At 37.1% G+C, this 24,796-nt stretch overlaps 1 protein-coding gene across 2 annotated transcripts in view; it reads left to right on the top strand.

The window, feature by feature from the left end:
* The window catches only part of RNF217 (ring finger protein 217), a 63,102-nt gene extending 51,841 nt beyond the window's left edge, over positions 1-11,261 (top strand). For both annotated transcript variants that reach the window (XM_066994328.1, XM_013175345.3), the window contains 2 exons: positions 858-929; positions 2,036-11,261. In XM_066994328.1, the coding sequence (XP_066850429.1) occupies positions 858-929; positions 2,036-2,109 (146 nt within the window). In that variant the 3' untranslated portion in view covers positions 2,110-11,261. The remainder of the gene's footprint in view (positions 1-857; positions 930-2,035) is intronic.
* The last annotated feature ends 13,535 nt before the right edge of the window (positions 11,262-24,796 follow it).

The raw sequence follows: 24,796 nt of genomic DNA, 5'->3' as shown, positions 1-24,796 counted from the left end.
TCAGTAATGTTTTTTAATGTTTTTAATCACTTTTTTGGTATTTTCTTGAGGTTTTTCATCACGTTCCTTCTTCAGTCTACACTTGAATAATTTATTTGAGGCAATGACAACTTCTGTGATTATAGAATGCAGTGCAGTGGAGTCCCCAAAAGGTCGACCATTAGGATGCCTAGCAACTAGAGTAATACCAATAATATTTGCCAATTTTTCCTTCTAGGAATTAATGTTTCCCACCCACAACACTCCTGTGAAATTTAAAAACTATCAAAACAAGTGTGAAAAGAACCAATTCATTTTACCACTGTAAATATTTCCAGAGTATCTCATTTTTCCTTCAGACTGCCCAAATTAGTGGCTCAGGTTATGGAGAGGTTTACGTCATTGTTGAATGAAGTAATCCATTTATTGAAATCTGATACAAGTGACTTGAGAGAGGGAAGGGTAGGGAAGAGAGAGGTAACAAACTCACTTTTCCTCCCTTTCCATAAGTAATCTTTCAAACACGTGCTTGACGTAGAGTATTGTTTAATCTTGAATTCCTGTTCAAACTGCTGATATATCAGTAAAATGCTTATTCTGCTATGTTTTCAAGCTACTAAGACAAGTTACATCTTTGAACTAGCCATCTGGCCAACAGAGAAAGAGAGCAAGCGAGAGAGATACTGCTCTTCAACACAAGAAAGATAATTAGGATTCCAAGTTCAGTTTTTAATAATGACTTTAGCAATGGGTATCCTAACATAGTATTTAAAAAATAAACCAGCTTTTGAGATGTCAGATATACAAGCATTTATGGGTGGTTCAAAAGGGAAAAATAAAATGCTTACTTTGAATTGTTAATGAATTTTGTGTTTCAGCTGGAAAACTACTCATTACACCCCTAATACTGGTTCTGGGACTGGCACTGGGAGCCATAGCTGTTGTAATAGGTAAGAATTATACATATTGAATGAGTCTGATTTTGTAGTTACTATCTATGACTTTGACATCTTAGCATTTTTATCTGTTAGAGATGGACACAAAAAAAAAAGAGTACAATTTTCATAGATAAACTTTTAGTATAAAGCATGTGCCTTTTTTTCTAAATTAATTTGTCTTTAGAATCTTACCAGCCAGTCTCAGCCTGATTCAATGCATAGGCTGCCAAATTGGATTCAAGCACAAAAAGATGTACCATGAATTAATTTGATATAGTATCAAAACTCTGTTAATGCGTTTGTATTAACTGTGGATGCAGTTATTCTCGTAAATCTGTTCTTTGCCCAGCTGGTGGTAAGAGAAAGGAGGTGATACTTTTCCTCTGGACTTGAAAGAGTGCCTCTTCTAACAAACTATTTTCTCACTTGAATAAATCTGTGGTTGGTGTTGTTGTTTATTATTATTATTATTATTTTATTTGTTTGCTTTTTGTCATTTACGGCTTTTTCTCAAAAGACTTTTAAAAATATAGTCCCCTGCCTGGGCAGGGATAAATATTTCGTATTACTTCACAATAGATAATACGGATGTTTGTAAAATGAATAATTTGTATATAATTCCTTCAATGAAGATGAAACTGATTGAATTAAAGGTTAAGAGAATTTTTAAAGTATTGATAATCTGCAGAGGAAGAAATGAACCTTGAATTAAAAAGTTATAAGTAGGCATGTCTTAGCATGTTACATGTTTATGAAAATGAGTTAAATTAAATCAACCTTGAAGTCAGATCTAAGAATTTCCAAAGTACTGTTAAAGCTTTTAACTTTGTATCTTATACACAACAAACCGTAGTTCAGGAATAAATTTTTGTCAGAGATGGGAAGTGGGGTTAGCAGGAATTTTTTCTACACTTTCTCTGTTTAGTTTATTTTAACTGGTTGCCAAAGAGACTGTTGCAGGCTAGTATTTTCTTCTGCTTGTCCCAAATACCTTGTCTAAATTCTCTTAAGACATGGAAAGCTGCATCTTAGTACTCTACATATATTGAAAGAATACAGTGCATGCACAAAAGATTTCATTTAACTATGGCCTTCTTATTATTTTCTTATTTTGGCAGGTTTATTTGTGTTTCCTATCTATTGCCTTTGTAAAAAGCAGAGGAAGAGGTCACGGACAGGTATGCCCTGGTAAGGATGGGCCATACTCACCTGAACTAAGCTGGTCCTGCAAGGGCTATACACGGTTTGTGCTGCAGAGCAATGCAGTTCTGGTAACAGCATCACAGCCACCGCCCTGGAAGAAAAGTAGGGGATCTCCTGCCGTCTTCCCTCAGCTGAAACACTACTGCAGACCAGAAAGCCTCTTTGCTCTGGTGCACTCTGAACAAGATGGGCCCCCTGACTGCTGCTTTTTAAATGTTTTTTTATTATTATTATTATTATTACTTTGGAGGGTTGGTTTTTGTTTCGAAGATTTAAGTCTAAGTTTCTGAACTAGACAATCAAAGTCTGTATTGTAGCCACAACTCTACTACCGATTTGGCCTGTGAAGAAAGCATTTTACTGCTAATGTGCTCCGTTTAACTTCAGTGTCGGCCTTTAAGGGGGAAATGCTTAGAAGTGTTTGGACTCTTACTGTACACTGAGCATACTACTTTTGGTATTAAAAACTACTTCTGTAAATAACTTCCATCACACAGCATTCTGTTCAGCATACCAAAACCCCGTCACATGCCAGAACATGACAGCTGGTTATCTTCTGAGTCGTCCTGCTAGCAAGCAAGAGTGTAGATCACATTTGTGCGGCATGGATTGCCACAGCCAAATAATAGTGCCTCAAAAAGAAACATTATTATTAATTATTACTATTATTGAAACTCAGTAATACTTACAAATATGCTGATTGGATTTGCTTTCATATTTATTTTTTTGACACTCCAATAATATTGATTGTGAGGGGTGACGAATTTGTTAGAGGAGTACAGCATTTTGAACTTCCCTCAGTACAAAAAAAGATTTGAAGGGATTAGATAACAAGAAGTAACTAGAGATAGAACAGGCCACTGATATCCACTGAAATGTGACACAGAATGTGCAAGGAAATGTGTTTGCAGGGAAGCTGGAAACCTGCTCTTCTTTTCTGACTTGACATATAGTACAAATGCTACACACTAGTTGTGTGAAGATTGACTTGGTGGAATTTTGTAACCTAAACAGCATGTATGTTTGTTTTATAAGCAGCCTGCATAAGTCTTAGAGGATCCACTGATGTCTCTTCAGGAAAATTTGTGAATTTTGAGTAAGGGAAGGGATCATGAGTTGTTAGACCATTTCACTTTTTTTCTCTGCTTCCAGTGTTGCTGCTCTTGGTGCATTACAGATCTGAAGAGAATAGTGATCTGTGCTCTCTTTTCCTAAATTCAGAGAACCACTGTTTGTCACTGGACCTTTTTCTTGGCACATCACCATCAGAGCAATGTAATTCAGAGTCAAGAATCAGCAAAGAGTTTTTTCATTTCTAGTTACAATCCAAATTTATCATACAAATAAACCTGAAAGAAAATAGAATAAAGTAAATTTGTGTGAGCAGAACACTGATACACTAAAGAGAGGAAATGAATAAGAGAAATATCTACTTTGTACTTTAAAAAAAAAAAAAAAGGTGATCTTGAAGATTAGATTTGTACTGTGAAGGTACTTTTTTTGAGTGTTTGAAGATACATATGTATGTGTGTGTAATATATACATATTTATGTGGGAGATGGGGAAGCAGGAAGATGAGCAATGTCTTTAGTGTACAGACCTCAAAATTTAGGCTCACAAACAGCATATCTTTTGAGAGGATGTACTTTGCACCACTTTCTCTGAAAATATATTATTAAATCTGAATCTATTTGTAACTTTTCAAGTAAATAGTCTGCTTCCCCCCCACGATACTCTGTTATCGTAAGATACTCACTTTGACTTCAAAGCCTCAGTGGAAGAAACTGATAATTTTAGTTACCTGGAAACACAAATATCAGCTTTCAGTAGATGGCTAGTATGTGTGTTTTCAGTCAACTTCTGGTTTGTTTTCCTGGTTTGTTGTTGTTTTTTTTTTCCCCTTGTTGAAACAGTGCATACAAGCACACTGTGGCAGTCAACAGTACTTAATTTTTTCATTTGAATTGAAGGGCATGTTGACCCTGTTGTCCTATCAATAGAAACAGTATCTTTCTAAGACTTGCATATTAAGCTAGGAAGCAATGACATTTAGAAGTAAAGTTCAAATACTATTCTCAATGCAAATGCACCTGCTAATTAGATTTCTTCTGTGACACATCAGTTTTCTATTTGTGTTCTACCTGCAGGTTGGAAGCTGCCTTAAAATCAAGTCTTGTTTTTGAGTGTGTTTTCTGAGGCCGTACATATCAGTTGTCTTTGGCTTACTCAGGGATTCTTATTCCTTTCTTTAAATGTCAAATGATGAAGATATTTTTGTATTATTTAGCAAACCTTCAGACCTCAGAGAGTGAGAGATGCATATATATATATATATATATAAATAAAAAATAGATTTGGTTTTGCAATGCAGTCTGTAATATGGTGTCAAACTATTCCACTTGAGAATATTTTAGTACTTGAGATTATCTGTAATTAACTATTCAGTAGATTAATTTCCTTTGTTTTCCTGTTTCTTTATGAGTATGAGAGATACTCTTGTCGTCTTAGCTGTTTTCTCTGCTGTTTGCCATTTTCACGGTTCCCGTGAGTTCAGTAAAATCAGAAATTAAGATGCTAGAATAAAGAGCATAAAGGGAAGATAATAGATCTGCATTTATTTTACATTCAACAGCATGTTGTTGTGAGTGGAGGGAAAGGCACATACATCTCAGCTCCTGCATTATCATTTCACTTCATCGTAGGAAATCTTACAGACATCAAAGTCATGCCATTTATTTTACAATCATTAATTGGTAAGTTTTAAGGAAATGGGATAAGCTTAGTTGTAAGGAACTTCAGGGATGTTTTCTACTACCTAAAGGTGTTTTGGTTTTTGTAGCTGTACACTTAAGAAGCCATCAGGCTGTTCCACTCCATCTTTGTTAGCAGGAAACTTCATCAGACAGTCAAATTAACCTGTTAAGGCAGATTACATGTTACTTTATGCTGAATTGTTTCACCATATTCAAGACTATTTATTCTTCTGAGAAGTTCTTGCTCACCAATATCCGTATTCAGATTAAGTGCTTAAATCCATTCAGCATTAGCCTTATTTCTAGACTGAGGAGATTTCACCAGTTGGGTCAAGTTTCAGGGCTGCTCAACCATATCTATGGCTGGATGATTTTTCCTGCTGCAGCTTCTCAGAATATAGTTACATGCATTTGCAGAGGTCATCCAGTTTGTGACTGGAAAATAATTGTATGTTTCCTTCTTGTAAATCTATTTGCAGGTGAGAGTAGGAAACTAAGAATACAAGCAAGAGGCAGGAGTGCAATTGAGTGCTTTGGCTGACCTATCAGTTTTAGTTCTGCAGAAGAAATACTGTTACTTTTCAATTCTCATCGCCTTTATTATATAGCAGTATACTCATTTTTCAAATTTCATTAAAATACAGTGCACTTTGATCTATTATCTTCCTCGGGGGCAGTGCAAATGTGTACGGAAGAGAGGATTTTGCATTTGTTTTTGATGTTACTAATGCTTACTTCATAACTCTTCCTGGTATGATAGCTTTTTGTTTGCTTGTTTGTTAATTTACATCTAGTTATTGGTTCTGAAAGTTTGATCAATGTGAAGTTTTACTTATTAAAAAATATTAATTTGTAGGGACTACTGCCAATTCCACTAGAGGGTATTTTGGATCACTGTCAGGTGTTCCTTTTAGCCAGAGGGCTTTCTGTTCTTCTGAAGACTGCCTTAGTTTGTGTGATGTTCAGTGGTGGGTAGGAGAGAGTGATTCTGCCAGAGGATACAAATTTTCCAGTGATTGAATGGTTTCTCAGTTAGATCTGAGAAACTGTTTTGTGTTCAATGGCCAAATAGGCTGAGCTGTTTTTTTGTTTTTTTTTTAATTTAGTTGTGGCGGTTTGTTTCCTGAGCAGACCTTGCATCATTCATAATTCTTGGTATGATAATAATTGTGTGGTGCCAAGTTGTGGATGAGAACCATGGATTACTGTTACTTTATAATCTGTATTAGTCTTCTGTTGGTTTTGCTGATAGAAAGAATCCCACATGAGGAAGTTACTAGAGAGGTTTCTGTTTCTTCTAATTTTGCAGCCTTACACTTGCAGTGGGTCAGCTCTTAACATCAGCCACAGCTGCATTAAACCAGGAAGGTTATATCCCTTTCTGTGCCAGCCCAGAATTGGCCCAAAATACTTTGATAGTCCAAAATAGTTCAGTGTTCCAAAATACTAGAAAACATCTTGGCAGCCATTGTTGATAAGTATTGTTCAGCAACTTGAAATCTTTTATTTCTGAAGAAGTGCAAACTATCATAATGACCATTCTCTCACTTGCAGAGTAATACTACTAGGGTTGTCTAATAAGTGCAGGAGAGGGCAGGACATAGGGAAGATCTTCCAAACAGCTTTCTTATTCAAGTAATTTGTATGGGGAATGAATACGAGCTTTTAATATAAGAGACCTTAATGCTTTGAGTCACCAATAACATAAGAAACAACATCCACAGGCAGCATTAAACATTTTAAAATTCTGCTGTCTTTAGTGTAACAGATGTTAACACAGTGTAAGAATTGGAAATACAGATGTATAATATTTCTCAGACAACATAAATTTGAAAAAGACGGCACATATTTAAAAAGTTATATTGCTGGTTTGTCTGGCTTGTGCTATTGTTAGATGAAAAAACAGCTGCACCTTGATTCAAAGGCAAGACTAGCAGTGTTTTCACTGCTGAAGCTGACACAACACCCACAAACTTTTTTAAAATTAAAATCCACAAACTAACAAATGCGTAGGATTATAACTTCTTAGCTGTTTCTTCCTTATTCTGTACATATGGGCTCAGGATCTGTACACTCTCTCCAGTAAGGAGTGGAGTGCTCATACTAGGCAATTAATCACTAATGCTCTTAGCCAGACAGTGAAACACCATAACATAGGGAAATGAAATCGGTGCATGCTCTGATTTCAAAGGTGAACATTTGTAGTAAGCTTTAATTACTTATTCCCTATTTAAAAATAAATACATAAATTTCTAAATATAATTCCAACTGTTCACATCTAAATATATCTTCCTTTAATAAAATAAGGAACAGGTGTAATAATAATTAGTTTAAAAACACAGAATAAATTTTTTTGGAGCTTACTTGGCTTATCAAAATTAAATGTACATCTGAAGTGTGTTATATGGATCACAGTCAGAAGAGGAGAAAGTTATTGCATAAAAAATGCATTTTACATATAATTTTTTTGCATAAAAATTGATTTTGCACATACCTCTTTGAACATTGTTGCATGCTAGCCCCATTCAATCTTTATCTTGCTGAAAACTTGGCAAACTGAAAACAGTATTGTTGCGATTTTATCCTTCTGTTACTAACTGATCATATTAATAATGCAATGACACATTTACCTTATGTTTAGAATGAAAATCTACTTACAGCATCTAAACAATCTGTCCACGTATTTTAAACCTGCCTTGTAAAAGTGCAGATGCAGTCAAGAAACTTCTTTTGTATTTGTTACCATGAAGGTGGTCAAACACTGGCATAGGATTTCTGGAGAGGTGGTTGATAGCCCAAGCACGTCAGTGTTCAAGAGGCATTTGAACATGCCAAGTGACACGATTTAACTTTTGGTTAGCCCTGAAGTCACCAGGCGGTTGGACTTGATGATCTCTGTAAGCCCTTTCCAACTGAACTGTTCTATTCTTATGCAAGCTGTGGGTAAACAGATGGATTCAGTCCTTAGTCGCTATCTTTTTGCATTAAAAAATGCACAGTAAAGTGTTCATATCGATTTACATTATGCTACTTCATGTTCAGAAATTGCAAGGACAGAGTAGATGTTCCGTTTCACTGTTTACCATCTCATAATGAAATGTTTACTATATTTCTATTTATTATACATTTTATTTCTAATGCTCTCCTTTCACTTCCAAATTTCATAATTTGAAACTGATTTGTGAAAATAGCCACAGACAAAATTGGATCGTGGAAAATGATCATGTAATAAGTGGTTTAAGTAAGATTTTGCTGAGCTATACCAGGAAAAGATTCTCTGTTGTATTTAACTTAAACGCAAACTGTTGAAATTTGTTTTTCTTTAGGGCTTCTAGTTTTGCATTTTTTTAATTTAATTAAACTGCCTTTTCTGTTACATAACTAATCATCTGAGTCCAAATAACTTTTTTTTAAGGTATTTGTTGAAATGTATTTTGCCTGTGGTAGAGATGAGAATAAATAATAGGTGTTGAGAAGAAGAAAAATGATCTATGTTTCTGAGAAGGTTGTCAAAGCTGAACTTCATCTTAATTACTTGAGAAGTCAATGAGAAATCTTTCCTGTCCCATCTCTTTTTTATCTTAATGTGAAGAATTCCCCTTAAAATAAGGTTAATTTGAATGGATAGTGAAACAATAGATCATTTTTAGTTGAGGTGCTTCTGGCACAAGTAGAATGCTGGACAAATAATCCAGATTCATTAAGAAAGGAATTTCTAATTCCACATTTGGGCTATATAAAATCTGTATGCATTAGTGATCAGAACTTTCTGCATGACTAAGAGTAAGGCTATAAAAACTGGAGGCAGGCAATGTCCATGTAATCAACACTTGAATTCCAGTACTGTGTTTTGTATGAGAAAAATGTTATACGTGTAAGTGCCTTATTGCTTGAAACAAAGGAAAGGTGTTCTCCACCCTCCCCCTGATAGAGCAATATGGGGATTTCTGTAAAGTAGTCCTACACACAGACATGTTAAGCCAAACTAAGTACTACTTTGCTCAGAAGGTTGAAGAACGTTGTGAGTGAACAAGGTATTTTTTTAAGAATGGCAAAGTTAATCTGGCATGCCTATTTTAATCTGCTGATCTTCATCTCATTTCAGAAATATTTTTTTTCTAACTTCCTATTCATCTTCAGACTTCTGCAGAAATGCATCTTATATGTGTTGTCAGAATGAGTTTGGTCTTCCAGCATACTCAGCTAGGAGTTTTCAACCACTAAAAAGAACATGCATTTTTTTGGAAAAGAGACTTCAACTGAAGTTAAGTTACAGCAGAGCCTTGAGTATGTGTAACCTCAAACTCCAAGGCTCTAATGGGTCCTGTTCACACCACTCTGTGCACAGGGACGCACTGTGGCTAGGTTGAGGTTTGGAGCAGTTTAACAGCATTTCAGTGGTATCCAGCTTGAACTAATGTATCCTGTTCGTACAAGTCTGTAATTCCTCTGGAGCAGATACCTTGATGGACCAAACCATCAAGGGAGGTCAGTGGAGCAGTTCTTGAATCTCTGCCCTGCCCTTCATTGCAAGATGATATGGAAAAATAACATAATTCATTTTACCATCTTCAGATACCTTCAAAATGTCTATTGTAGGGTTTTTCTTTTTCTGGGATTACTGTCCCAGAGGTCGGTGGAATTTTGCCTTTTGTGATCTAGATTTTCTAAAGGATCTGCTTTTTTTTTTTTTTTTTACCAACATTGCTCCCACTTTTTTGTCCATCTATTTGAAGTCAGGTGCCAAAATAAGCTACTTTTATAAAATTATCCCGAGTTATATGAAATTCTGTTACAAATTATCTTAGGAAAAAAAGAAGTTGGAGCTACAAAATACTAATTATTGGAAGGAAGTTGACAGCTGGTAACTGGTGAGGGTTAGATGAAAAATGATGTTTATGAATCTACGATAAATACTTTTTAATCGTAAAACGGTTTCACTATGTTCAGTTTACTCCACTAAGAGTTTGTGAAGGAGAAAAAGAAATGAAGATGAGAAGATTATCTTCTAGGACCTTTTCTCCTGAAATTCATGAGGGTTTTTTTTAGAACAGTAGAAGAGGCCTTTTTCCCCCATGGAGTTCTTAATTAGTGATATGGCTGTCACTTAGAGTGTTATTTCTTCATGAAGCATCATACACGAGTGCTTAATCAGGATTCAGCTTACAAATCTGAAGTTTTTGGTGATAGGTAATTTGATTTAGTGTGATACTGAATAAAATTTTAAGTGAATTATCACAATATCTTAGTAGCTTTTATTTCAGTATTATCTCCAACTGCTAGGCATTAACTCGTTCTATAACCCACTGAATAGGAGGCACCATGTATCAAAGTATGTCATTACTGTCAAGAGTTACTGTTTATTTTCAGAAGTTATTTCCTTGAATGTCATTCTGCTTTCTTAAGACCAGCAGGCACACAACCAAAATGCTGTTAAGTTTTTCTGTTACCCGTCTTTTGCTTTTAGCTGATAATTATATTTGTTGCATAGTATAGCAACAATGGTCTTCATGCTAAAATTTGACAAAGATATTCAGTATTCCTGGGCAATATTTTACAAATAATTAATGTTCAAGTTGGTATTTCAAATTTATACCAATAACCACTGTTGAGTATGCTACCTTTGTGGCTGTTTCATTTTGTGTCGATGTTTTGTAAGGATTGTTTTTTGCTACCCTCTTCAGAGTGCCTTTTAATTTAGGAGGTCTAGAGACAACTCACTGAAGTCTTCTGTTGAATCTGCCATAGTAATGTCTGATTTTAAACTTGTACTGATGAATGTATAATTAAAATCCTGTTCTTTAAAAAGCTATAATGACACAGGTTGTATATGCACATGTACATGCATGGATACAAGGGAAGATGTTCTGCCAATGTTTGTCCTGCTGGACAGGACCTTTTGAAAGTAAGTGAATTTTTTAACAGTTTATTTTCAAAATGTTACCTCACTAGTATTCAGTAGTAGGTATGTCTCTGTACTGCTTCACTTTGCAAAATACAATCACATTCATGGTAGGCAGTTTAATTTAAAAGGCTGTGCGATGAATCTGGTGTCTGTTTTGAGAGTGAAGTTCGTAAGTCAAAACTTGCGGTACTTCATTTAGTTTCAAGGCATTCCTTTCACTTAGACTGATATCCCAATCCCCTGTTATTAACAAACTTAAGAAGTGCTTCCCCATGATGAAATGGAAGAATGTAAAGTAGCATTTGAATGCACTCCACCTGTCTTAGAACTAACATTCAGAAATTGGGGGAGGGGGGAGGCAGGGGTGCATTTAATGAATTGTGGGAAGACATGTATTGTAGAGTTCATTCACTTGCACACAAGGGGTTTTACAATGTCATCTAGTAATGTCTACCTAATAAAGTTTTGAAAAAGGGAAAAAAAGCTGTCTGAATGTTTCACTCTTTTTCTCCAAACAATTGTATGCATGAATGGTAGTCAGCCAGCTCCAAGGAGTCCTGATTAAATCTATAATCTTATGATTATTATGTAATCATTTGTTTTAAATGTATTGAAAGACATGTACTTCAGAATGTCTTCACACTGTATTACAATCACTACAATATTAGTCTATTTTAAAATTTGAAGTTAAATCAGAGGTAAAAATATTCATGACAGTAATTTTTATATTAAAAAAAATGCTAGGTTTTGTCATCCATATGCTGCTGGTTTCATTTTTAAAAGCAAATTAATACACAAGAACACACAATTTTAGTTTCCTGTGAAGCATGTTTTAGCATAAAGTAACCTAATAAAAATGAGGAAAAAAATGCCATAATCCAATTTTCCTGTTCCCTTGTAGGACCACTTTCTAAGCTCCATTGTTCAGTGACAGTCTTTTAGATAAAGTAGTCTTTACTGTAGCTAGCCATAAAATTGAAATGTGGGCTATTAATTGAACCAGGTGTTGTTCTCAAAAGGAGCTTGTCTTAGTTTCCATGCTAGTGAACTGACAATACTGATGTGAAGTTTTGCCTAATGTGTTGGGCATTTTTAAACACTTTTTAAAATAGGATTTACATGTTCATGCATAGGCAGACAGGTAGCAGACAAGGTAACACACTCCTCTACATTTTGTTTCTGTATGATACAAAGCTGGAGAGGAGAATAGGGGTGGGGGGATCACGGCAGTGAAATACACAGCTTGAAGTCCGTGCTAGGTGCCTCTTGGCAATGATTAATCTGTCTACTTTCTCTCTAAGTCCCCCCAAAACAGCCAAGACTTGCAACCAAATGTCAAGAGCATCATACCAGAGATTCCTTATCTGCAGGAATTTTAGCGTGCAATCTACAGCAATGAAACGATGGTCAGGAGTCCAAACAAAGTAATATTCCTACAACTGAAACTGAAGTTAGATTTACTTCTCATTTGCAGTCTCAAACTGTTTGACAAGAGACAGAAAAGCAGGTTTTGATTATAAATCTGATACTTCTCTAATAGGACAAATGTGCTCTACAGAAATTACAGAACCACAACCATAACTTCAGACACTTCCCTTCCAATGATTGACAAGTGCTTTTGTGGGTGCTTCAAATAGTGAGTAAAGGAAATAGATGTGTAATGATAATGAATGGATTTATACCTGCTTGTAAGAAATTACATTTAACTATTAATAACTAAATTAACATTCAAAAAACTTTGAATAAATCCATTTGAATTTGTCATGTGTTTGCTTAGTTCTTTGGCTTTAGCAGCACAAACAGGCACCGATGTGTTGGAATGTAGGACGTGAAATACTGGTTAATGAGAACATAATTAAAAACTAGAATTAGCAGCCCATGGGTAAAGTTGTCATGCTTTGGAAAAGTCAACATCCTCACCAACCTATCAAGTTTATTTGGCAGGGTCAGCAAGTATGCATTTAAGTCATCTTGTTTATATACCCTATTCTAAAATTCTTTGTTGGAGTTCCTCAAATGAAACTAAGTGGATGTGCGCTAAGGAAGAGTATCTCACATGGACATTGCATTGTTGGAAGGTAAACAGGGCAGGAGTTAGTAGCTCTTGCAGTTAAGGAGGATGTCAAATAAATTCTGCAGAGATCTCTGCTTGGACTTTGCTCTCAAATATATTTGTAAAGCAATCTGAAGGAAGAGGCAAGTGATGGGGTAACAAAATACTGATGACAGAGTAAAGATGAGAGAAACAATCAACTGCATGCTTTTTGACAATGAACAGTGAAGTAGAAGAAGGCTCGTCACCACTGAAATGATACAACTGATACATAATTATGATTGTAATAAATGCCTCTGTATCTTGAGTGCAGCAGAAAAGATAAAGTAGTGACTGAGTATTCCTTTATCAGATGAACTAGAAAGCATTAAATGAGTCTAGCAGAATCTGTAACAAAGAAAAGATTAGTCTTTATGCAAACAGTGAAAGACTGGTGGAATCTCCTGCCAAGGAATTTTGTACATGGTGATGTGGACAGCAGAGCAGGTTATAAAAGAAACCCATTTTTGACTCGAATGTTTGGAGGCCTGGACAGGAGTGTTTGGTTGCGTTATCTTGCATCCTTTCCCAAACATCTGGTTTTGCTGTCAGAGGTAGGATGTTGAGCTCCCTGGAGCCTCGATCCAGTGCGGTATTTCTAGATCATTCTCTTATTATATTGAAGGTCACTAGGTAGGGTGAATGTGACAGTAAACTACAGCAGTTATCCATTGGGGATGGCCTCCCCTATCCTACTTGCCTGTGGGAAATACTATCCCACTTCTCAGGCAGACATGCTGACAGGTAAGACGCTGATTTGCAAAGTTGAGAAGTGGTTTGAGCCTGCCCACTGTGTAGCGTGCTGTTCTCACCACCACCTCGTTTTGTTTCCTGACCTGAGCAATGTTTTTGCCTCAACCTAATTTTCACCTGGGTTGCCCCCTTATCCTCTTTTGGATCCACTCATCACCTCAGCCTTTCCCAGGCCGTTTTTCTCCCTCCTCCTTAACAATTCGACTATTGTAATATTAAATGATCTGAAGCTAAGCTTTGTTTTCATTATCATTATCATAAAACACATGGAAGTCCATGTTCTGTACCAGTCTAGGCTTTACCTCCTTGACCTACCTGCATATAAGTAATATTGCTTGTCTCTAGAAGCCGCTGTCTCTTAGCTGCAATTTTAGATGCCCACTGCCCACTTTTGTCTGCCTTCTGTCTCATCAATCACATTTTATTTATAAAATGAAGTTTTCTATTCTCTTTCATGTTGAAAAATACTGGACACTACCCAATATCCTAATGGATTGTAGGAAAAGCGTAGTATATCAAAATGAAATCATAAAGCCAATTAAGACTAGGAAGCACCCTTGTGTGATTGAATGGAGAACGCTCTGCTGATCGCTCGTACACTCTTCATTTTATGATTTTTTTTTTAGTACGTTTATAATGCATCTAGTTGCCTGCATGGTGGTTTGGGGTGGCTTGTGGGGGCGGGTAAAGAAATATTACATGTTAGTGAAGGGTGGCATCAAGTCTGAAATCTCGTTGTGGATGGGTTTTAATGATGATACTGGTGACCCACTGCCTCCTGAACCCCAGTCCCAACATCACTGCATGGCCCAACTCATGCTACCCATTGCCCTTGGCAAGGCTGACAGGGGCGGCCACAGGAATGAGGCACCTGTAGAGAGCGGGGCAGAGCTGGGAGTTGCCAGCGGGGGCCAAGTGGCCACACCACCCAGCCTAGGCACCCCCTGCCCGGCCTGGCTCCCAGCCGCGGGGTGCCTGCTGCCTCCTGGGGCCTGCCCGGGGTGAGAAACCCCAGCTGGCAAAGGTAGGGCAGCGTCCAGTGCAGGCCCAAGGCTGGCTGCAGCCATTAAATGTTCCCTCTGTGACAGGAAGGCCCTGCCACCCCTGAGGGGAGCTTTGCCCAGAAGGTTTAGGCTTGGTGAATGCAGCGTGGGCCTGGCCCTGGGTTTTACCTTGGCCAGCAGCCAACCTGGCTGATGGCTCCTCTCTGAGCTCCCTGCCTAACCCAGGGAATCTTCCTCATCCATCCTCCTCCTGCCCCCATCTTCCTGGAAACCTGAATGCAGATTTTCTTCTTTTAACTCGTATCTTGTCAAATAGCAGTAATGGGGGTCTCAAGCGTTTGGTGTGTTGCACCAAAATAACTTTACGAAGCAGAAAACGTTTAAGCCTGTGAACTGCTGGAAAGACTCTATGTGCTGCAGCAGCACACTGCTGGGGGCAGGCCCCTTGCTTCTCAGAGCTTCCCTCAAGGCTTTTTGATTTCAACTTTTTATTTTCAAACAATACGTACTGTAAATTTTAGTTTTACTATATGTTTATTATTTATTAAAAGTACTTCTACAAACACGTCTTTGTCATAATTTCATGTGGCTTTTATGAGGTGATGGACAAGTCAAAGCTCATAATACACTGCCTAGTGGCACACTTTTGCCAAATCAAACATTTATTTGGTACAGCTTTCCAATAAAGCCTTCAGTGTTTCTGACCTGCAGTGTCTGCCATTGCCTTTTTTCTCAAATTCCTTTACAACAAGCACTTTATGTCACCACTCTTCTTACAATGATATTTTTAAAGAACAGGTTACTTAGATGACAGGCAACATGTGGCCTCCATTTAACTATCATTTATTAAATCATGTTTATCTGTTATCTTTCTTATAGCAGTAAAAGGAGACCAGACAGAGAAAAACTGACTTTTCTTCACCAACAATGAGCAGTCGAGGATTAGACGTGATTGTCATAACTGTAATTCATAAACACTGATCTTCCACAGGGTCCCCTTGTGAGCCCGTGGCAGGCCTCTGCCTGAGCAGGGGATAAGCAAGGACCAGCTGCCTCTACCAAAGCTCTTAATTCAGCTGATAGCCTGACAGATGCGGAGTGCCCCTAAAAAGGCAGCTTAAATGTGAGCTGCAGTAACTGCTTTGGTGCTGGCTGCCTGTCCTTAGCTTCCCTTTTCCCTCGCTACCTGAGGGGTCAGCATGGGCGCAGAGCACTGGGCTCAGAGTGCCTCCATGGGCTGGCTGCTGCTTGCACCACAGGTCTGGCCAGGCAACCGAGAACTCTGCACCTCCTGTCCCTGCTGCTGGAAGCAGGCGTGGGACCCGCTCCTGTCAATGTGCATCACTGGATGGGTATCATTTTGGGATGTCAGGTTTTCAGACCACTATGTAGATAAGTAAATGGGTGCGTCCTTCAGAACCTTCAGAATAGAGGTTGTACGTCTACTATGAAGTTAGCTGATTAATATTCCTTGATCTTAGGGGATATAAATTAAATTATTAAATGCTTTAGCGTTTTATAAGAACGCACATTATGCAGTTTATGGCCTGTATGTGCAATCAAGTCACACACAGTATTACAAGTGTGGTGTGAAAGCTTTTGCTCTCTTACAGCCTGTTTTTATACATACATATGCAAAATATGATAATTATGTATTGTAATAATTTATATATTACATTTTCATATATAGGTAGATAAAAACTGCAAACCGGTATCATTTTTTATTCCTTGAAGGTTTGTCATGCTACATAACAAAAGAATTGTTGTGAAATAATTTCACCATTGCCTGTTTTCTTACCCATATACTTTTCTAGCTGTTTAAAGTCATTATTATTTTGCTAGTTAGCTCATTTCAGTGGCAGTCATGGCACTGAATTATCCACATTCCAGTGTGGAAATGTATTTCTTTGCTTAAGCAGTTGCCTTTTTATATGATTATTATCCACTACCTTTAATATAACAAGAAGAACTGGAAGATTGTTGTGGATGTGAACATATAGATATTTTAAAGTGAAACAAGAACTACAAAAAGGATTGAGTTATGAAGTTGGTGGCAACAGATGATTTCCAAGAATGGAAAATGAGTGTTGTGAAGACAGATCTCATGAGAATTGTACATTGTTGTTTAGGTTAGAGACCAAGCATATTAGACGTATAAGAAGTGATAAACTTAACACAACTCACTGATGAAAAGCAGAGACCAGCCATTGTTTCTGCTGGTTCCTGTGAATATTAGGCATACAATATTTAAAATGAGCTGTTCCACGAACAGAAAGATTAATACAGTCTGGTTTCTTGTGTACTTATTTTTGCTGTCCCTCCACTATAATACATCCTATATGTACATCCTATAATACATCCTTCACCTAATACATCCTATATGACCTTATTCCTCCTCATTAAATCTCTAGAACCTGACAGTTCTCGCCTGACACCATCTCCAGCTGAGCAAGAAGTAGCAAGTGCTCTACCTTTTTCAGAAGTATATATGTGCCAGCTGATCATCTAGTACAGCTGTGCTGATTGCCAGATCAGTTTTCAGGAGTGGGTAGGCTGGCTGGCCAGGTAATGGTGACCTAGTGCTGCAGTCTTTATTTCTATTGAAAGCAATCCTGCTGTAGTCTCTCTTGCCCAGGTACTGATTTTTCACAACTCATGTAGAAACTTGACACCTTTAAGGTTCATTATTCTATACCACTGTGCAATGTGGTGTTAAAAGCCCCATTTCTTTAGAATCCCAAGAAAATATGCAGATTTCCATGCATGGTCTTCTTCTGCATGTATAAGCATTCCCTTTAACTTCAGTGTGAAATTTCATATTTTTGAATATTAGTATTAAAGCATAGCAATGGTAATTAGATCATTGAAAGTGGGCCAACCGTATGCTGGATACCACTATGGCTGGTGGGTATGAACATGTATAAAGATGAGGAGAAGAGATAAACAGAAAAACACAATAAGAATAAATCCTTGATCCGGGAACTGAAAAGTACAGATAATTTTGATCTGATCTTTCACAGCTATGGAGACTATTTGTTCAAGCATAGGGTCTGAATATATCAAGAATCTCCAGTAACAATTTCTGGAACTAGAATTTTCTAATTCCTTTGTGGTGCTTTGGATGTCACCAGCCAAAAAGTTGCTAGAGAAAGATATCAAAGAAAAGCTGGTGATAAAATATATATTTAATTTGTTATTAATATTTTTCTTTAGATTTCAACAACAACAACAACAACAACAAAAAAAGTGAAATCTAGGTAACAAATTAGAAGTTGCTTAACAAACTTCACTTTTATGCACCACTGCACAGACTAAAAGACCCACATATTTTCAGCCGTGGATTGTTTCTGAAACTGAACAAATGATAAAAGACTGAAGACTCCAGTCTTTCCCTGGAGTATATCTGTTGTCATAAGCTTAAATGCTACAAACACTATCGCCAATATGTGTTTTTCAACTTTCTTAAAATTATTTTTTCTGTCATCATAACAGTTTCCTCTGAAATTTTCTGATGTTGGAGAAAAAGACAGATTTCAGCTATCTCCCCTGATGTTCTCTTAAGGCATTTCTCTCATTAAAAGAAAAAGCCACAGTTAATTACTAGGGACTTAAAGACACTAAGGGAAAAGCAATAGACCAGCATAGCTAAAAATGAACAGTTATTTTCTGTAGCTATGCCAGTGTAAGTGCACCTTGTGGGCATTCTGTTCTGGAGTAAAGTTACTTTATCTTGGAAAAATCTTTATTTTGGGAAAAAAAAAAAAAAGGTTTTTTTTTTGTAATGTTGATTCTGAAGCAAGTGCTCACTTGCATGTTCTATTCCAGCCTGGTGACAGTGGAATTATTAGGTGATTGTAGCCTCACCCTTCATTTTCACCTAGCAGTTGAGTATCCACAAAATATCCAAGTATCCACCCATGAGCCATGCGGTCCACCTAAGTCTGTCACCTTACCTAGAAGGGGCTTAACTTCAGTAAGGAAAGCAGATCACTTTCAAAAGCCCCAGTATGGTTAAATATAACTATATATGGAAAAAGCTTTCTGATTCAGTCTGGTTATGTTGGCAAAGGCATGACGCCTTAAGAGACAAAGCACTTCATTTTGCTAAATCTGTCATGTTCGTGCCTGCTTATTTTATTGACAGCCCACCATGCCAGAAAAAGGAAATGATCAAGTGGGTTAAGAGACGTGACATGAGATTTATTGTGTGTTAGTGGTTTACATCATGTTTAAGTGATATTGTATGACACGGTCTTCTGTTACCAGGCACTTAATGAATTTGTGCAGGAGTTAACGAAAGTTAAAAATGAACTAGTAGAAGAACAGCACATCAAGCGTATTTGTTATTATAAATCAAATTAAGGAATTTTTATGAGACATTTTGCATGTAATGAAAAGGAAAAAAATGCAGCCATTGCACTGAATAAGGATATTGTGCTCTTTGCCCAAGAACAGAAAACTAAATTGGAGTAGACATAATCACTGGAGTACTGTTCAGAAATGCATTGAAATGGGATAGTGTCTCCGTGCGACCTCAGTGGGTCTGATGGATGTGAGGTATCTTTGAAAAGATGCCACGTACTTGGGAGCCTAGCATCAGCTTATCTGTTTCAGGAATGCTGCCCAGACTCGCAATTTAAAGGAGAAGGAGCTGTTTGAAAAATGTTGGGTAAAAGCATACGTCTTCAAAAGATTTTACATAGAGACTATAATTATGTTTTCAAAATAGATTTTAGCCAGATGCATACTCTGCATTTATTGCGCATGAGTTCAAAGGTAGTTGATGTTAGAATTACCCCCCTTTTTTATGCATAACTGAACAAGAAAGATATTTTCACTTACTACATATTTCTGTTGACTTTCACTGGGGGCAATGTACCCCTGTCACTCAAGGTCCTTGGTATGTTGCTGCCTCAGCACAGAGCTCTGGCTTTCTGCAGATTTGACCTAGTCCATCGCAAGAATAATTTTTTCCTGCTTTTCCTTTGGATAAGGTATATTAAACATACAAATAAAGATATTTCTTAAGTGAAGTTTCCCAATCATTTTTGAACAAATGCAAATTTTCATTAATAAAAATATCCTGTGGCAAAGAGTTGCACAGCTCGGTACATGTTACTTGAATCAGTATTTACTCATGTTTATTTGGAATTTGTGACCTTATACCAAGCTTAGTTGCCAATACTTGTTATATGGGCATGGACAGTGAACTATCAGCCCCATGTCACTCGTGAGACTTCCCTGCTGTATATATCATTTTTTATCATTCTCCCTGTTCTCCCTCACCCAATATGGCTTTTCCAAGCTGAAGAACCCCAGCCTGTGAGATGCTCACAGAACAGATGGTCTTACAGTGCTCTTATTGTCCTTATTGCTCTTCTCCATACCTTTTCTAGTTCCATCAGATTGTTTTTGAGATAGACAGTGTAGTACAGAAGGTTGATGAGAGGTACACATAGTACTGAAGTTCTGGGAAACTGGAATTTTATAATGGCTTAATCATTCATTATGTGTGATGCTTTTTTGACTGCTAATGAGCAAGGAAGTAAAAATTTTAAAACATCTGCTATAACACCAAGATCTCATTTCTGAATCCTACTTAGTCTTTACTAGACTGAGAACTGGACAGGATCCTTAACACAGTGAAGAGACAATAGAGGAAGGAGGTTGTTTCAATTTCCTTCATTGAATCTTTTATTTCCCCCATGCAAAAAGAAGAAAATTAGTTTTGACCATTTATTTAATGAAGTTATTTGTTACTACCTTTTCTCACATGTAGATTTTTTCACTATATATGCAAATATATATATCCTGTCTTTGCAGTATTATGATCTAAGGAATAGCTCTAATAGAGTAAAGCAACTATTCCTTCTGTTTTACTATTCCTTCTCCAGCAGAGATAAACCCTCTTGATTATTACTTCCAGATTAGCAAGAAGAAACTCTGCAGTGGGCAGCTGATACATCACCTGATAAAAGGAAAAATCCTCCTTCCAAACAGCAGGAACTAAAAGACTAGAATGTGCTCAGATGGAAGAGAGGTTGGGTCCTTCCCAATTCTTTTTCAGAGTTCTGACATTCTCGTTTATTCAAACAGTTTTCAAACCCCACTTATCTCTCACCTATAGGAATAAAGATTGTTTAAATAAACGATTCAAAAAGTTCTCTTTTTACCTATCCATAGACTTTTTATATAGCCTTACAGATTTTTTTTCCAAAAGGAAAATTCCCTGCTTGTCTTTTTCTCCACCCACATTAGGAAGTTAACTCATCGGAAAAACTTCCAGCCTGCTTATTGACATTGTGGACATATATGTAAAGTAAAACTCAGACTGAGCAATTTGTTTTGCTTTGAAGCTTATGCAAATTAGTAAAATAATGAAATAATATATTTCTTATGTGCAGATTATTTTCCCGTATAAGTTATATCTATATTCTTATTACATGTTTTAGTATTCATTAAAATATTAAAATGTTACTACATAACTATTATATGTGTATGCATATAATTTGAGTCCTGTTAATTATTGAACTCTTTTTTTTTTTAGTCCTATCTATCTGACTGCACTACATTTGTATGGGGTTATGTTTGTTCTCACTCATGTTTAAGCAGCAGCACTGGCAACAAGGCTGCATCGAACTGTAAGTGCAATTACACTGAAACATTTATGCTAACCGATCCTCCCCACCGCAGATGACCTAAGGTTAGGCCAGCTCTATTTATTAATTGAGAACAGAAGCTTTTCATGTCAGTGCCTATTGGAAGTGCTAGCCTGAACTGAGGATCCCGTCTGAGCTAAGCAGGGTGGGTGCTGAAAGGCAGAATTGAGTAGGAAAGTAGTGACGGTGGAGGTCTTCCACTGAACAGACAGAAGTGTTCTTTTAATAAAATGTAGAGAGGTAATGCCTCAGAGACTGAGCTTGTCATTACTACACGCTGTTTTCAGTGCAGCAGATTAAAAAGCAGACCTAACTGAACAGTTAGAAGCTGAAAGCAAGAACTGTTTTCCAGGAAAACCTGCCTTGAAAAGTGCTTTGTGTGCATGTCAGGGTTTGGGAGGCAGTGGTGTGATTTTGCAATTTGATTCTAATTGTGCTCTGGCAGGCTTGTGTCTTCAAGCTCTTGGGTTGGGGCAGTGCTTGAGAACAGACACATTTTAATATGATTTGATTAGACTTCCATGAAGCAGCTTAGTCATACAAAAGTAGCAGACAGATACAGTGTGCATAATGGTAGTGAGAATATTGTGCTAACGTATGTTTTGCAGATACTCCAAAAGTTGTACAAGTTATTGTCATTTCTGAATATGGTTGCTGATAAGAAAATCAGAATCAGAATCAGAAGTAAATCAGAGTAAAGATGATTGCAGACACATAGCTGAGACATCTCTACCTTAGTGGAGAGGTCAGAAAGTGCAGTCATGCATCCTTTTCCCAAATTGCAGTAAGACAAAAGGCATCTTTCATAGGTCTGATAGACAATTTCACCTTGTCCATAGAATGGTGCACACACATTTAGGCCTGCACCTGAGTGTAACTCTTTTTCAGCTAGACAACATCCTAACATCTTCAAGGCGTCCTCAAGACAATAGCCTTCTGCACCCTCCTGCATTACATTTCCTTGTTTTCCTTCTGCACTCACATAGCTTTCACAGTTTTCCTTTACGAATATTGTAAACACGTTGTTCATGTTCTACTGAAGCAGGGCAAGCCTGTGGACACCTTTTCTCTGAGATCTAATATAAAAAGGCTAGGAGTAGCAGCACCTGGGCAGTCTCTTTCCAGTAACATCTCCAAAGAGCAACCACCCTACAACAAAATGTCAGTTTGTCCGTAAATCCTGCCTCCGTCCTCCCTAACATGAGTACGTACAAGATCCTTCTCTTGCTTCCATCCTTGCTGTCTTTTACCGCACACAAGTCCTACAAGGCAAGCATGGATCCCCACCCATACCCTTTCTAATTACCACGACTGTTCCTCTTCTAATGCTGAATTGCCCCTAAACTCTAGTACCGCTCACTGTCCCATATCAAATCTACCCAACTGATTTTGCTAACCAAGACTAGAGCTCCCTGAAAAATCTTGCTCTTTTCTCTTCCAACTCTGCTCAAGCTAATTGCTAAGCCAAGGACTGAGTCAGCCATCTTCCACGGTTGAGTCAAGCTGCTCAGGTATGTTCATTTTGTCCTAGACTGAAATATAAATAAGAGCCTTGCAAATGGTGAGGACATGATGCTGATCTTGGAAATGAGATGATAACTATGTGGTAGACGTGCTGGCAGGGATGCATATATGCAAAAGGAGCACGTTAGAGAGCTGTACGTGCCTGGCTGTCATTACCTACTGGATGTAAATACCCAGTCGGTGGGGAACTGAGAGGGGGAGGCCAGATGAATCACTGGCACACATACCCATTTAAAACAGCTTTCAGTGCTAAAGTTACAACAGGTGAACTGTAATGCTTAATCTTTAAATACCCATGATATCAAATGATAAGTGTATGTTTCCTACAAAAATGAAATACGATTCAAGCTTCAACTTAAACTGTATTTCAAAAGGTGACTCCATTTTTAATGTGTGTTTATAGCATTGGTTAAGAGTGTAAAACATTTAGCACCATCAAGTGGTAAAACGGTGTACTGCTTATTCATAACAGTCTAGATAATTAAAAAAGCAGACAACCATATAGTTGAATATTACAAATATGCCTAAAGAATCTTTGAATACAGTTTACTGAGGTTATATGAAGAAGTTCCTGAGCTTTTCTCAGAAAAAGTTCATGATTTAAATACTTGTGCTTCCAGCCAATCTGACTTGGATCAATCATTGTTTCAGTTTGAATGTATTATAATATTCAATATTGGTGTTTTTCAGCCTAAAGTACTGAGGCTGAGTTTATTTACAGGTGATCAACATGGAAATAATGTTTGTTTTAAGGTAAAAGCTGGTGTCGATTTCTCAGGTATTCTGCTCTTTGTGATGCCTTAAAAATGAAGTTCTATGAAATGGGAACAGAACTAGTAACCTGCATTGTCATTAGTCTTGCTTAATTTTTCCCCACTGGCCATTGAATATGCTTGAATGCAAGCAGCTACTGGTAAAGGACATCTGTCTTCAAAAGCAACAACTGTAGACAGACAAAAGGAGTAGAAATTAAATATAGAATTTAAATCAGCACAGTTAATTTGGCTGTAGATGAATAACAACAACAAAGTCCTTTGCTAGGCCAAACCCAATTCTGCAATCTGATGAGATTTTAAATTATGCAGTAATCATGCATCATTTCAATTAGCACCAGCCTGGATAAAGGTAACACTTAATATATGCATAACTTGATTAAAGAAATAATTGACCTACCTGTGGGGTAAAATGATCTATAATTATCTTGGTTGATTGTTTCATAAATGTTTGTAATTTTGTCAGTGTGTGCTTATCAAATAAGAATGAAAAAGACCTTTTTTTGTGCTAAAAAAAAAAAAAAAAAGGTTTACTCCATTAAATTCACATTTTTCATTTCTGAAAAATTCATTTTAATGAGAAACAGGCCTTAGTGGATGAGATCACACAACCAAAGACAAAGAAGAGACAGACAGGCAGGTCTCTGACAAGGAGATGGAGATAATTTGTGCCAGGCAGGGATTAAAATTGTGGCAAACCAACCTGAATAACAGTGAACAGAAAATCCTTATGTTACATCAAAGATAGTTTTCCTGATATCTCTGAATAACTCAAGGCATTTAATTGGCTTGACTCCTCATGTTTATCTGAGGAGAAATATCTGATGCAGGGAACATTTCAACATTTTGCTGTGGATACAAAAGGAAAGAAAATGATTTTTGTTACAGTTTAAATTCCTTTCTGTAAATCTACTCGTTAGTCACATAAGCACAATATCTTATTAACAGGTGAAAACTTAGTTCTCTACTTCTTATTCTTAACTAAGCCTAGGATTCTGGTAATGGGAAGTAGAGAGCATGCACAGCCTTTATAAACTCTTTGAAAGCTAGGCAAGTCAGCTTTTCTTGTCTGCCTTGGAAAGCTTTGGCAGGAATACTCTGAGAATTGGAGTGCTTCATTTCAGGCCTTTGAGAGGAGAGTGCTTTATAGATCACACATCCTCCAATTTGATCCTCACATCATCTTGACTCTCCCTGCATGCAGAATTCAAAA

This window comes from Anser cygnoides, chromosome 3, assembly GCF_040182565.1.
Source record: "Anser cygnoides isolate HZ-2024a breed goose chromosome 3, Taihu_goose_T2T_genome, whole genome shotgun sequence".
Classification (NCBI taxonomy): Eukaryota; Metazoa; Chordata; class Aves; order Anseriformes; family Anatidae; genus Anser; species Anser cygnoides.
The sequence above is the reverse complement of the archived record's forward strand: the minus strand, read 5'-3'. Positions and strand labels throughout refer to the sequence as shown.